At 45.4% G+C, this 15,198-nt stretch overlaps 1 protein-coding gene across 1 annotated transcript; it reads right to left on the minus strand.

The window, feature by feature from the left end:
- Positions 1 to 1,103: 1,103 nt before the first annotated feature.
- Positions 1,104 to 9,125, minus strand: AWAT2 (acyl-CoA wax alcohol acyltransferase 2). Its single transcript, XM_007097595.3, has 7 exons — positions 9,041 to 9,125; positions 3,569 to 3,679; positions 3,116 to 3,186; positions 2,665 to 2,869; positions 2,262 to 2,436; positions 1,479 to 1,678; positions 1,104 to 1,258 (listed from the first exon to the last, which is right to left on the minus strand). The coding sequence occupies exons 1-7, from the start codon at positions 9,123 to 9,125 to the stop codon at positions 1,104 to 1,106; spliced, it is 1,002 nt and encodes a 333-aa protein (XP_007097657.2).
- Between the last annotated feature and the right edge of the window lie 6,073 nt (positions 9,126 to 15,198).

Below are 15,198 nucleotides of genomic sequence, written 5' to 3' on the forward strand. Positions count from 1 at the left end.
TGTCAGAGGAGGCAACAGAAGGAAGGAGGTCTGAATTTCCTGTCCCAACATCCCACATCCTCTCTGTGCATCAGATCACACATTCCCCATCCCTAACACCTTAGGTCTTTTCCTGTAATTGCCTGTCCAGTAAGCCAGAGGTCCTACAAAGAAAGGAACATCGTCCCGAGGCAGAGACACAGCACAGAGTTACCCTTAGCTTGACACTGTGGTATCTGTAATGGATATTTCATGCCTGAGCCCATAACAGCTTGGGTAGATCCAGCCTCCAGCCCCCCATGATGTATCATCCCATTTTGCAGATGAGGAGACCAATGCTTAAGGAATAATGCCCAACTAGAAAGGTTACTTAAACTTCCGAAGGGCTGTTGACAAGATCTTACACTGTAAATGCTCTTTTAAACATTCAGATGCCATGGAATTTAGGGCATAGTTTGCTCAAGGATAGGAAATGGGCAAAATAACTGGAGGAGAATAATTTCGTATAGCTGTCCAATTTCCAAAGTTCAATCACATTCAGTATCATTTGATCTTCCCAATGGCCTCTGAGGTAAGCAGGGGAGGGATTCTTCATCCTACAGATGAGGAAACTCAGGCCCAGAGATGACAGATTGTTCCATGTCCTATGGCTTGAGGGTGGTGGAGTCTGAACTCCAAGCACACAGGATCTCAAGGCACCCAGTCCTGTAGGAGTCTCGATGCCAGGAGATGGGGCTGCGTGAGAGCTAGAGAAGCAAAGCCATGATCAGGGATCCTAGGCCCTTAAAACAGACTACTTGGGGCACAATGAGTTTCAGAAGAAAAGCTTTTTATTCTGTCCATTATTTTCCTCAGTACTGATGCTGAGTGAGCATGGGAAACCTCGGGGTACTTCTCTCTTAGGGCTTTCCCTGAGCTTTGGGACTATTTCCCTTGTAATCGCAAGGAAAAATCAGAGAAGTGCTGGAAGGAGGAGAGAGATGGAGGAAGAAGAGGGGTCTAGAGAACAGCCAAATGGACAGCCCCGCCTCATATTGAGGTCTGGCCAAATCGGGAACAGGAGGCCCATAGGTGACTTTTGTCCTATTTCACAGGTTCCAGGCTGAGAAGCTGCTGGATGTCTGTCAAACTATCACCAGTTCCTGGGTCTCTGAGATGCCAAACTTGGTCTTATGCTGGTCAAACAGTTTGCGTAGGGCATCAGTATAGAGTGCGTGGTATTTAGCCACAGTCTCCTGGCTCGGGTTCTCAATCTTGGGCAGTGGTAGAGGCTTCCCAACTGCCAGAGGAGACAGAGAAGGAAAAGGGGAAAGCATCAGAACAGCTCACTCCTTAGAATGGGCCTCGGCCCTCATGCCCAGTTTCTCCCCACCCTTACTGCAACCATGCCCCTTATCCTGGCCAGCCTCTCTGCCTCCAGACACAGCCAAACCCAAGGCTCAGCCTCAGAACTGGAGCCTATATCCTAGATGTGGCTGCCAGTGGAAAGGCTCACTCACCAATGGTGGTTACAGGCTGAGCATAGGGCAGTAAGCCCCAGGAGTTCTCAGTGAAGCCACGTCCATAGAAAGCACAAGGGTAGATGTGTACCATACTCTGGAACCACTTCTGGAATCGATTCACCAAGCCCCCAGGAGTGAAAATGTGCTGACTGTAGAGGTCTGCCTCCCCAAAGGCATAGGCAGGGATTAGAGGCACTCTGCAGAGGAAAGGCATATACTTTGATGGCCAGAAAGGTAGGTACCCTGCTGAAAGCCAGATGTGCTACCAGTGGTCCCTAGGTCTCCCTATAGGTTTCTCAGCACCTAACTTAGCTGGGCCTACGTCCAGACTAAGTGTGAGGGCCCCACTGTCTACCCCAGGCTGCCTGTAGGGGCAAAATATCAGTAAGCTAAAGGAAGCAAGTCCAGACCCTCCTGTGAACCCACAGGTCTGAAACACTAGAAGATAAGACCCAAGGGCCATCTCATTTAGCTTTCCTCCCTTTAACCCAGACAGTAATGTTGGTTCTCTCTGACATGAGGCTACAGCCTTTTGTCGAGGTACTTTCGTATAGGTACTGGCCCAGATGAGAGGCTCGTGTGAGGCAGAGCAGCTCAGGGCTAGCCCTCTAGCCTTTCTTCATAAGCAGAAATGCCTCCAGGACATGGCCCAGGCTCTACTCCAACACAGAAGCAACTTTCTACCTCCCTTTTTGGATATAATTTCTTCAAAACCCCTTGCTCCTTCCCTGCTAGGCTTTTGGAGCCCTTCTGCCCATTCTGGACCAGAGGTGTCCTTACCCATGCCGAAGGGCCATGCGTACAAAGCCAGTTCGGTTCTTCAAGACCAGGGTGGTAGAGCCTGGAAGGCTGTATTTGCACTCAGCCAGGCCACCAACCACCACAATCAGCATGTTGCCTGTGCCTCTGTGGGTAAGCAGAAAGTCCATGGAGGATTGGCTCACAGAGCAGGTCCCTGGTAGGCAGAAAATGCCAAAAGCTGATTGGCCACTTCCCACACCTCCTAACTTTCCTCCCTACATCTTCAAAGAGGGGAGAGCCTCACGTCAGGCAGGTGAGCCTTAGGTAGCTTTTTAAGACCAGAGAGGATCACTGAGTTGGCCTTGCTCTCACCCATTCCCCCAACACTTCTCCCTTAAGGAACCATGTTTCCTTTGGCTTTACGTCCTAGGAGCCAACTCACCTGAAGACATGACATAGTCTCTGAGCAACGGCACCCAGAAAAAGGCTCCCAGTGTGAGAACATAAGGGGTGATACCAGGAAAGATCTTGGAGAAGCATAAGCCGTTTGTGGCAAACTGGCCAAACCACGAGTGGGACAAGACCCCATGAGGATGGCAGACAAGGATATAGTTGTGGCTGGGGGAGATATCATGAGTCTTCAACAGCTGTAGAGGAAAGTGGAGTCAGAAGGCACATAGCCAAGGAAGAGTATTCCTCTTTATGGCCAGAGACCTGGAAGGGGAAAAGGCTGCTGTGTCCAGCCACACAGGTTGGGTAACACACAGCTCCAGGGGGCATAATTCATGTGGGCCTCAATGGGAATGATGCCCCCAACCTCCACCCTGGCCCAACCACTGGCATTGGAGTTGGGGCTGGGCCTGGGACCCAAGTGGGAATCTGGGGCTACTTACCCTGAGGGGGAAGTAATCACAGTAGTGTTTCCACAGGCGCCAATTCCTCACAGAGGTAACCCGGCGGCCACCTGAAAAAGGAGCCAATGCAGCCAAGTTTTCCCCACCCCCACTGTCTTCTTCAGAGCCCTTGTCAAGGAGCCATAGGGGGGCCCCTCACCCCCTACTGTTTCCTGGCCTTGTGACAATCAGGATGGGCTATGTCACATTCGGGCCAATTTAGGACAGGCCTGCATTTCTGCTTTATTAGCTGCCTTTCCCCTAACCTACTCCAGTTCTGATCTGGGCCTTTCTAGCACTTTTAAAAAGACCCCCTTCCCTCAGCTTCTCTAAGCCAGGTAGGGACAGGCTTGAGGACTTCTCGGGAATTGGCCAGAGTCTCTTAGAACTATAATAAGAGAAGAGGAAAAAGCCTGTGGCAGGTAGCAACGCAGCCCCCAGGGGGGCCCCTACCTCGCTCGGGGGTCTTCCAGTCATAAGCCAGCCAGGTGAGAATGAGCACAGTGACCGGCCAGTACGATGTGAACGCCACCAGGTACAGGTTGACAAAGATTACGTTGATTACTGCAGGGAAGCCCAGCCCAGAGTTAATGAATTATGAACAGTCTTTCACACTTGCCCTCCCTCTTGGGGTCTCTCCACCTCAAGGTCACACACACTCTGCCCACATGCTCACTCAGTGCTCTTGCTTCCTCTCCTTAGCACATGGTCTCTGTGCCCACGTCCCCAGCCCTCCATCTCCTCTCTGTCCTTGGGAACCTGCTTCAGGTCTGGAAAAACAGATGTTTTCCTCTCCAGCTGTGGTCCATGCAGTAAGCCCTCTACTCCCCAGGACCTACTCCAGCACTGCTCTGGGCTGTGTTCAATGTCAGGGAGCCAACGATGGGGTCACATTGATCCAAGTACTAGAGGTTGGGAGTCCTGGGACAATAGAGCCAGGAGCAGTTTTCCTCCAACTCACATTTTCTTCTCCAGATCTTCTCTGTGAGGCATTGGTGGAGGGAATACAAGAGAAAGAGAAGACCCAGTATCAGCCAGGTTGGGAGTACACAAGTTCGCAAACGAGAAACAAAGGAAAGGGCAAGGTGGGACAGAATCAGATACTGGACTGTGTCAAGCTCCAGTAAGACAGGAGCACTGTAAGGTAGAGTAATTAGGAGAGACTTAATGGAGATGAGTACTAGGGAGCCGCACTCACTTAGAATTATTACCAGACTCAGTTTTTAAAACAGCTGTGAATGAGGCTGTGTGAGAGAAAGTGGGTCAAAATAAAGGTTAGAAAAGACAAAAAACACTTCCAACTGGACATGGCAGATTGAACACAAGTTTTTATCTTTTTTTTAATGTTTATTTATTTTTGAGAGAGAGAAAGAGAGTGTGAGTGGGGGAAGGGCAGAGAGAGAGGGAGGCACAGAATTTGAAGCAAGCTCCAGGCTCTGAGTTGTCAACACAGAGCCTGATGCAGGGCTCAAACCCACAAGCTGTGAGATCATGACCTGAGCTGAAGTCAGATGCTTAACTGACTGAGCCACCCAGGCGTCCCACAAGTTTCTATCTTGACTCCTTGCCAAGGCCTCGCTAAAGTTACCATAAGAATGTTTTAAAAAGTATAGATCTGCAAGAAGAAAAAGAATTAGAGAGATACCAACAAGAGTGGACAAGAGATACCAGCAAAATGTTTGCATGCTTGAAAGTAGTTGAAGGAAGGAGTAAGTGATTTCAAGGAAAGAAAGCTGAAACCTAGTTACCTGCAAGGGGAATGGCTACAAGAGCAAGCCTGTTTGTTGTAGAAAATATAGGAAAGACTCATAATTTGGAGTCATTAGATGTGACAAAAAGCACTGTGAGGCACAAGGCTTGATTGAAAGTCTATCAAAGAAGTAGTTAGAACCCCAGGTCCCATCCCCGCCCCTACACCATTGGACAATGGGAGGACTATTCTCTGAAAAATTGAACCGAAGAGACTCTAAACTCAGACACTTATAGTAGACACAGCTAAGACATTCTATATGCAGCCAAATTGTGAATCCAGTATGAAAGAATAAGGACCATCTCAGACATATAGTCTCAGAGAGTTTATCTCCCATGTCTGTTTCTCAGGAAACTACTGGAGGATGTATGTGGTCCATCAAGGTAAGAGAGTAAACCAAGACAGAGGAAGGCATGGGATCCAGGAAAAAAAGGAGCCAACGGAGGAAGAACTGACCAGGGCCAGGGCTAGGGTGAGGCAAGCAAGGTGCTTAGGACACAAAATTTAAGAAGACACTCTCAGGGTCAGGCAAGTACTGACTGAATACTTGCACAACCCGGAGAGTGAGCACCTTCTTAAATTATGCACCCAAGGTACCTCAAGGGCCCTGGAGGTGAGAGCTATGCGTAAGACCAGATTGTAACAGGAAGATGCTGGGCTCCAGCAACAATATCCTCAAGGAAATAAACAATGGGGGATGGGAGAGGACCTTACAGATTCCTGATGTGTTCACTGATATTGAGAGATTAATATGTCTGTGGAGAGTTTGAAGATGAATTGGTGTAACTAATAGATAGCTAATAGAGCATAAAAGAAATTTAAAATGAGGCAATTGTAAGTTCCAGAGAAACAGAAAATTGTGCAGGAAAGGAAATATACTCTCAGTACACTAAATGGCTCACCTAGGGATATTCCTAGTCATAGTCAGGCATTTAACCAAACCTGTGCTACAACAATCTCTGAAGGATGAAGGAAATGGACAGATCTAGCAATAGAGGACTGCAATAGTGTATAGAACCAAAATCTCATCTTCCATATTAGAAAGTCAGTGACAATATCTAAAGTTGTTAAATCAGAAACTAGCAATATTTAGACATTTTAAACAGTAAAATGTAGACACGTGGAGATAAATACCAGAAGAAAAAGCTAACAAAGCTGAAAATGGCTACCTCTAGGGAACAGATGTAAGGGTGAAACAAAGGCCAGCAGTTTTTAGCTTTTGATATACTCCTTATAAAACTATTGGACCTTTCAAGAAATAGAGTCATGGGTCTAGTCCAGAGGACACCTCCCTGTTTCCCTTGGGCTTTGCTCAACCCAGATGGTGTTGGGGACATCTTGTGAGGCAATGTGGCCTCAGGTAGAGTGCCCTGACAGTGAGATGAATCCTGGCTCTGCCATTTACCATGAGTCTGCTCTCAGACTAGTCACTGAACTTCATCTGCCAAGTGGGAATTACACTACCAATGTCTGCCTTATCTTCCTCATAGACTTATTGTGAGGGTCTTCTCTCAAGGCCTTTAGGGTCCAAAGGGATATGATTCCATGAACAGAGTGAAGAGCTTGGAAGGTTCCAAGGGGCCATTTGTTCCACCCACCCCATGTGAGCTAGCAAGGGAAGGGGGAGTGCTGGAACCCACATTTCCTAAGGCCCAGGCCTAGAGCCCTCCTGCCTGTTCCATACTACCTCTCTGTATGTCCCACAGGCAGACTCTAATTAAGACCTCTCTGGGACAGTTTGCCCTCTGCACTCATCTCCCTTTCTGTCACACACCTCCTTCAGCCTCCTCTGCTCCACCTCAAACTGGGCCCTAAGCCCTCCGTCTTGCCTTTTCCGTTTCTCTTGCCCATATCTTCTGATCATCAAGCCTTATTAATTCTGTTCCAATTTCTCAAATCTCTCCTTTTTTTCCCCTCTTGTCTCCATCCCAATTACTACTGGTCTGGTATGAATCACTACCATCTCTCACCTGGATGATTTCAACAGCCTCTTCCTATAACCAATTTGCTACACAGAGCTATAGTGATCTCTTGAAAACACAAATCTGATGCTGTTGTCCTGTGCCAAACCCTATCATGGCTCCACATGGCCCTCAGGAAAAAGTCCAAACCCTATTCCTTAGTTTACAATGCCCTGCACCATCATCCCCAAACTGCCTGCTTCTCCAGTATCCTCTTTCTTCTGTCTCCCATTCATTCACTCGATATGGATTGGGCATCAGTTCTGTGTCTCTTGCCCCTCATCCCACTTAACCACTGTCAGCTCCTTGAATGCTTTGTTGCTCTCCCTCATCGTAGCCTTGTCATGTGTCACCCACTCTCTGCCCTGAACACTGCTCCTTCTTCACCTAGTTCCTAGTTCTCCTAGTTCAAGAGTCAACTCATTCAACAGAAAAAAAATGGGCAAAGATTATGAATGGGCAGTTACCAGAAATTTTAAATGAGGCAATTATGAATTAGACTGCACCCTGGACTAGCATGTGCTCCAGGGACACATCCAGATCCAACCTCCCAATCAGCATTGAGTGAGCTGAGGCAAGAGGTAGGGAAAGGAATTCCTAAGCTGGAATCAGGCCCTTGTGGGCTCAATTCCCAGGCCAGTTACTCTGCTTCCTAAGCTGTGTGATCTTGGACAGACCACTTACACTACATGTACCTCAGCTTCCTCATCTGTACAATGGAGATTATTTGACACATAAGGTGCTTAGAACAGTGCCTGACACGATAAAAGAGTGCAATTAATGTTAGCTAATATGAGTATTAGCGCTTATTATGTATGTGTGGCTATTGGTATATATATACCTATATATATATATGCCAATGTATATATATATATATATATATATATATATATATATATACACACACACCAATAGCCACACATACATAATATATATGTATATATTATATATATATAATATATATTACTATATATAATACTACACTATATATAATAGTATATATTATATATAATAATATATAATTATAATATTAATATTAATTAATATATAACTAGTTATATAATTATATATTATATATTAATATATAATATATAATACATTACAATATAATGATTATTATATAATATTTGATATTATATAATATAATGAATATATAATTTATAATTATATATAATTATAATATATAACAATATGTAATACTATGTAATATAAAATACTATATATATTATGTAAATATATATGTGCATTATACATATATAGTATTATTATGCATAATAATAGCTTCTACATCATGAAGCTGGTGTGAGGCTAAAATGAAGAAATAGGTGTGAAAATACCAGGTACAAATTACCTAATACATATGAATTTATTTCTGCTGGTCTCTTCCTGCTCTGATTGCTAATCATTCCTAGGTTAACACTGCTCTTTTCAGCACAGAAGGGTCCTGGTGCCCACCCCAGGCAGGCCTCCTAGCCTCCCATTGCCTGTCCTCTAGCCCACGCTCCCTATTCACTGGCAAGCCCCGGACTCTCAAGGCCTACCTGCAGTACTTCCCAGATATCTTACAAGGTTATTTGGTTCACACCCTTGCCTCCAGCTAGTACTCAAACCACCTGACAACTGAGAATTTTTTCCCAGCCCCTCCCCCTCCCACAGGGATGCTTTGCTTCAGCACCTAGAATACAGTGGCCAGCATCTAAGTAACTCACAAAGTGTTTGTGGTATAGATAGTAGCGGGAAAAATGGCTGGATAAATGGATGAATTGCTCTGGACAAGAGGTTTTCAGAGCCTTCGTCTGCCACCAGGCTGCTATTCCCCACTGGTGGTTCATGAACAGCTAAGTCCTTTTGCAGCTAAGTCCTTTTCCTTGACTAGCCTCAGTGAAACTGCTCCACATCTTCCCAAAACATGCCCGGCATGCCCCAGCGTAGACCCAGGAGAGCTCCCCATTCACGTCTGCATCAAGGCTCGCTTGCACACACGCATATGCACCCTTGCATAGGCACACACCTCTATGCGCACACACACACACACACACACACATACACACACTCATATACACTCAGAGATTCCATGAGTACCACCACCAGGCATGTCAGGCAATGCCTGGGACGACCCGGGTTTTGGCATTCAAAATCCTGCTAAACCCTAAAACCCCTCAGTCCCAGGCATACCAGGGCAGTTGGTCACCCTACCAAAGGCTGAAGACTCACCAATAAGGAAGACACTTAGGGGCCACTGAAAAACAGCAAAGACCTCCAGGGCAGTCTTAAGGTCCTTCTTAGAGGGCAAGAACATCATCCTCGCGGTCTCCAGAGACTCCAGGTGAGTGCTGTTCCTTTGGTTTCCTAGGCTTGATTGCTCAGGAGCCTTCAATATTTCCTCTTTTCATGCTTTCTTCTCCAACCCCTAGGTAGTCTCCACCCCCCACATGACAGCAGGGACGCATGCCACCTCTGCCTGCCCAGCTCCTTCCAGCAGTCTACCCACATGCACTTTTACCTACTTGGGCACAGCCTAGGCTGAGATTGTGACACCCCCTTGCACACCTGCGTAGAGAAATGCAGACGAAGCTCTGGTGTGGGAAGTGAGTGGGAGGGGGTTTTGGGGCTGATGAGAGGCCTCCAGAGCCAGTGTCATTGGTGGGGAGAGGCAGGCAGGGAGGAGCCCAGGGCACCCACCTGCCTGGTGGCCTGCATTTCCATTCACGACACCCAGTTGTGTGTGCATAATCTCTCAGTGACAATGTGATTGCAGGAGAGAGAAGGTCATAGGTCATGCCTAGAAATAGCTTTGGTCTTTGGTCAGTCCGGGAGAACTCATTATTCCCCGTGAACAGACAGACATCAGATATAGGTCTCTGAGCATATGGTAGGTGCTGCATGATTTTTTTATTGAATGAATAAATAAATGTAAGTACATATCAAATTATTCTGTGTAAATAAAATTCTAGAACAGACAAAAACTAACCCATCGTGAAAAAAATCAGAGTAGTGGTTGCCTCAGCTAGTGAATTGACCAGGAATGGGCATGATGGAAATGTTGGGAGTGACAACAATGCTATCTTGATGGAGCTTTGAGTTACACAGGTGAAATCAGGGCACCTGGGTGGCTCAGCTGGTTAAGTATCCAACTTCACCTCAGGTCATGATCTCACGGTTCATGAGCTTGAGCCCCACATTGGGCTCTCTGCTCTCAACCCAGAGCCTGGAGCCTGCTTTGGGTTCTGTGTCTCCCTCTCTCTCTGCCCCTTCCCCACTCATGCTTTGTGTCCCTTCCTCTCTCAAAAATAAACATTAAAAATTTTTTTAAATAAAAAAAACTGAGTTACACAAGTCAAAAACTCATTTTTCAGAGCTCAGTAAATGTACACTTAAGATTTGTGCATTTCTCTGTATGTAAAGTTTACCTAAAAAGCAAACAAATATTGAGTTATCTCTAATGCTAAAGTATTTAGGGGGAAAGAATACTTAAATGCATATAGAATGTATTGATGGATGGATAGAGAAATACATTCATAGATAAATGTACAATAAGTCAAATTAGCAAAATTTTATCTGTACAATCCACGTAGTGGGTATTCACTTCACAATTCTTTCAACTATTCTGTAGGTTTGAAATATTTTATAATAGAATTTTGCCAAAAAAGTGCCTCAAAATCATAATAAAAAATTAATTTCAAAAATGTGATTTGTCCACGCATGTACATGTGATTTTGCATATGTGAATATATGTAAAAAGGTAAAAAAAAGTATCTAGTTGTCAACTTACAGTTATATATCCACATATATATCTGGCATCTCTGAGCACGTGTCTCTGTGCTCTGGGGATGTGTGACTGTGAAAGCATCTAAGTCCAGCCAGGTGTGTGCTATGGGCCAAGTAGATGAAATTGTGAAAGATTGGAAGGGTTTCTTAAAGCAACATACAATTAATGAGGGCACAGTATATGCCAGGGACTGTTCTAGGCAGCTGGGTTATATCAGTGAGCAAAACATTTTAAAAATTCCTGCTTTTGTAAAGTTTACATTTTGATAGGCAAAGACAGATGATAGAAATTAATTAATTACCTAACTATATAGGGTGTTCTAAGGTGGTAAGTGCTATGAGAAAAGAAAAATAGTTTGAACCGAGTAAGAAGGAGCCAGAGTGCTGGGGGTGGGGGTGGGGATTAGGTAGGGAGAGCAGACTCTACAATTTTAAAAGGCCACTGAAAAGTTGGCATTTGGGCAAAGGCTTGAAAGAGATGAGGAAGCAAGCCACATGGCCATCTGGACTGAGAATGTTCTGTGATGAGGGCACAACCAATGCACACACCCTAAGATGGGGTGTGTCTGACAGGTTTCAAGAAGCAGAAGACTTGAGCTGAATGAGGAGAAAGGAGGAGGAAGGAGAGGCCAGAGAACATGGTAGGGTCAGATGGTGTACAGCCTTGGCCATTTACTTTGATTGAAATGGGAAACTGTTGTGAGGTTTTGAGTGACAGATTCAAACAGAGACAGGATTCCTTATGGTTTTAAAAGGCCAGTGAAGAAGAAGGAGGCTTTTGAGGGGCTAGGGCAATAATCCATGTGAGAGATGATGGTGGCTCGGGCCAGATTGGTGGTAGTCAGGATGGTGAGAAGTGGCTGGATTCTGGATGTCTCTTCTGAAGCAGAGATCCCATGTGGGCACTCTCCTCTCTGATGCTCTGATGCCTCTACAGGGGAGTCCCATTGGGGAGCAGCTCCCCTGGGTCTTGGCCTGGGTAACTTCCTTGCATTCAGCCTTGTCCTGTCCAGTTTTGCAAGAAGTATGTGCAGGGTGTTAGGTGCAATTCACCTTCTTGGCTGGAATAGTGGTTCTGTTGAAGGGGCTGGTGGGAATTCAGGCTGCAAAGGGCAGCAGAGCCAGTCTCCAAAAGAGCCTGGCACAGGGATGAGGAGTTTGGTCTTAATCATGTGGACGCCGAGGAGGCAAGATCAGCTTGTGAGCAGGGATGGTGACTTGTGCCAAATACTACATGAGGACTACTACAGGGCATGGGATGAATGTCAAAGCCTAGGGTCCCATATGTCCCTGTGATTGACACATAGGCTCACCCTTTTCAACTTTCTAATGCAGACTTGCAGGACCAGCTCCACGTCCATGGACTGTGAGTTGATTGGCTCATGGGGACCTTACCTAGGACAGAAAAGCCTGCTGGCCCAAATCTCTCTCTTCATTAGACTGACTTTATGGTTTGGGGTAGAGGTAGCCCACTTTTTATTTAGGCTCCTGCTAGGGAAACTTTCTGAGACTATCCCCTATTGGGGAAGAAAACTCCATGAACATTGAATACAGATGAGTGGTGAGGGATAGAGAAGGCCCAACCAATAGGAAATAGTCCAGCCTGAGTATTTGCTGTGGAGGTGAGGGGGAAGAGGAGCCACACAAGTGACGGCCAAAGTTCTGGCTCCAACCCTAGGTAGATAGTGGGGATGGGGAATGTTGGAGGAGGAGCACTTCTTGTAGGGTGGGTGGAGCAAATGGTAAGCCTAGTTTGCGCCACCATTTGGGAGAGGGGTCTGTGAGAAGAGCAGGACCTATGATGGCTAGCAAAGCTAGTTGCTGGTCTCTAAAATGTGTCCTGCTGACCCCAGGCTTTCAGAGACATGCTCCAGGGACAACTACAGTGGAAACCAAGCATAGGATTCTGGACTTGCCATATCCCACTTGAAAGAGAGCACCAGCTCTCTTTTAATCTGCTTTCAATTGGAATTCCACAGAAGATAGTATTTGACAAAAGAGCTAGTGGGTGAGGGGAAGGTGCTGCAAGGCCTTTGGGGAGTTAGCAGGGAAAGGATCTGTACTTCCTTGCCAAGGAGAAGTGGCCAGGATGGGCTGTTGTACCAAGCGCGTGGGGCCCAGGGACAGTCCCAAGGGCCAGCAATACAGCAGCAAGTGGAGATTGTGGCCTGCCTGAAAAGAGGAAGAGCTGCCTGCTACAGAGGAAGAATGTAGGGAGGGGGCTAGGGCGGGGTGGGGGCGGTGTATGCTACCTCCTCTATTGAGCCATCCCTGAGGGAGTCATCATTCACATTAAGCCTGGCCCTGAGGACTTGTTTTGTTATTCCAGTGCCTCTTCATGCATCTGTCCACCAACCCTGATTCCTCACCACCCTCCAGCCCCTGCAACCTAGTCTGGGAGTTCTTGGGGGCAGAAACTGGGTGGTACTGGGTCTTACTGTTCTCATATGCCCAACTCCTAACACAAGCCACACAGTAGCAGACACTGACATGAGTTATAAAAATGCCCAAGTAGGGTGAGGCTCGGCCTGTGTGGAAGGCACTGGGCAAATCTCTGGGGCTTGGTTTCCTCAAATGTAAATAAGAGATGAGTATTGCCTCTTGGACTTGTGAGAATCCAGACAAGTGATGGCCACTTTGTGAACTGTGAAATGGTGTTCACATGTAGGTTGCTGCTATCACTATGATTGAGAAGAGTGGGGAGGGGAATACAGGGCACTGAGGAAAGAAGGCCCAGAGTTCAGCTGGGCCTGCCCTGGGCTGAACTTCCCTCCAAGCAGTGTTACCTCAGAGAAACAGAATCAACAAGTGTGAGCATTTGGAATCTTCTAGAAACTCACTCTGCATGGGCACAGAGAAAGCCACGTGCCCAGCTGATGCACCTGCAAGTGTCCTACCATCCTAATGATGAGGGAGCATAAGGCAAGCTGAAGACAAAGAACAAGCTAGCATACGCCATCCCCTGCAGGTGGGCTATGTGTGATGTTCCTCAGTCACTCCTGGCTGCCAAGGACAAAGGAAAAGAAAGAAAACAAATGGTTAACTGATAGAGACCATAGGACAGGAGTCTCCACCAGTTTTCAAATGTCTTAGTAAATGATAAGAAAAGGACAATCTTATCAGTAGCCTAATCTCCAGAAACCTGTAGACTCAAGTTTCCTGGAGCCCCAACATCACCCTTCCCTCCATAGTGAGGTGGGGAACAAAGGAAAGAAGGAAATGACAGGTAAAATTAAATTTCCTTATAACCTGCAGCCCATTGACAAACACTTAAGGCAAATACAGAGTATAACATGTCTCCAGGAACCCCTTACTGTCCTAACATTAATGCCTTACTAGAGGAAAAACAACCTTAGCTTGACAACAGCAGGGCCCTTGGCATCTTCTGAGTCCTTTTAGCATATGAAAGTCCTTCTGGAGTCCTCCATTTTGCCTTTGTCTCCCCCAACTCCATAGTATATAACCAGTCACACCTCACAACCCTACTGCAGCTCTTTCTGCCCACGGGTCCTGTCCCCATACTTTAATAAAATCACCTTTTTTGCACCAAAGATATCCAAGAACTTTCTTGGTCATCGGCTCTGAACCCACCATCACTCTGACACCCATCACCACGGAGGCAACAAAAAGTGACACGACCTTTTTCAAGAACTGAAAGAAAATAGTGAACCTAGAGTTCTATCTCCAGTGAAACTGTCCCTCAGAAATGAAGGGGAAATCAAGGCATTCTCAAATGAAACCTCAGAGGATTTGTGACAAAGAGACTTACCTGAAGGAATGGCTAACTGAAGTTTTCTAAACAGTAAAAATAAAAGAAGAAATTTTAGAAATTTGGGAAGAAAAAACATGACAAGCAAAACTATCGGCAAATGTAATAGACTTTCCTTCTCCCCTTGTGTTATCTATTGTTTGAAGGTCAAGGCCAAAATTAGAAAACTAATGTGGTTCTAAATTTACATAGAGGACATTTAAGACAATTGTATTATAAATGGGTGAGGGTAAAGAGATGCAAAAGGAGATACAGTTTCTGTGCTTCACTCAAACTGGTAAAAATGACAACATCATAGATTTTTGATCACACACACACACACACACACAAATGTACCTAGAACGTGCACTTAAAAAGTTATACAGAGTTACACTCAAAAACACCATAGATAAATCAAAACTGAATTCTAAAAAATATTCAAGGAACCCAAAGGAAGGCAGAAAAAAGAAAACAGAAATGCACACAGAACAAACGGACAAAAATATTAAATTGCAGAGTTAGGCCATGACATATTAATAATTAGCTTAAATGTAAATGATCTGTGTACACCAATTGAAAAACAGAGCTTGGCAGAATGGATTTAAAAACATGACCCAATTCCATGCTATCTACAAAAAATACACTTCAAGTAAAATAATATTGAGAGGTTGAGAGTAAAAGTATGGAAATATATATCATGCAAACATTAATAAATGAAAAGGATTTGATTAATATCAAATAAAGTAGATGTTAGAGCAAAGAAAATTATCAAAGACAGAGAGGGGCATTACATAATGATGAAAGGAGTGAATCTACCAAAAAGACAAAGCAATCCTAGGTATTTGGAATTTGCAAC

Source organism: Panthera tigris, chromosome X (genome assembly GCF_018350195.1).
Source record: "Panthera tigris isolate Pti1 chromosome X, P.tigris_Pti1_mat1.1, whole genome shotgun sequence".
In the NCBI taxonomy this organism is placed as follows: Eukaryota; Metazoa; Chordata; class Mammalia; order Carnivora; family Felidae; genus Panthera; species Panthera tigris.

Coding starts and splice junctions, on each gene's coding strand:
- AWAT2 (XM_007097595.3), bottom strand. CDS start 9,125: ATGTTCTTGCCCTCTAAGAAGGACCTTAAGACTGCCCTGGAGGTCTTT. Junction 3,187..3,568: donor CTGGAAGACCCCCGAGCGAG/GTAGGGGCCCCC, acceptor CTCCTTTTTCAG/GTGGCCGCCGGGTTACCTCT. Junction 1,679..2,261: donor CGCATGGCCCTTCGGCATGG/GTAAGGACACCT, acceptor TTTCCTCTGCAG/AGTGCCTCTAATCCCTGCCT.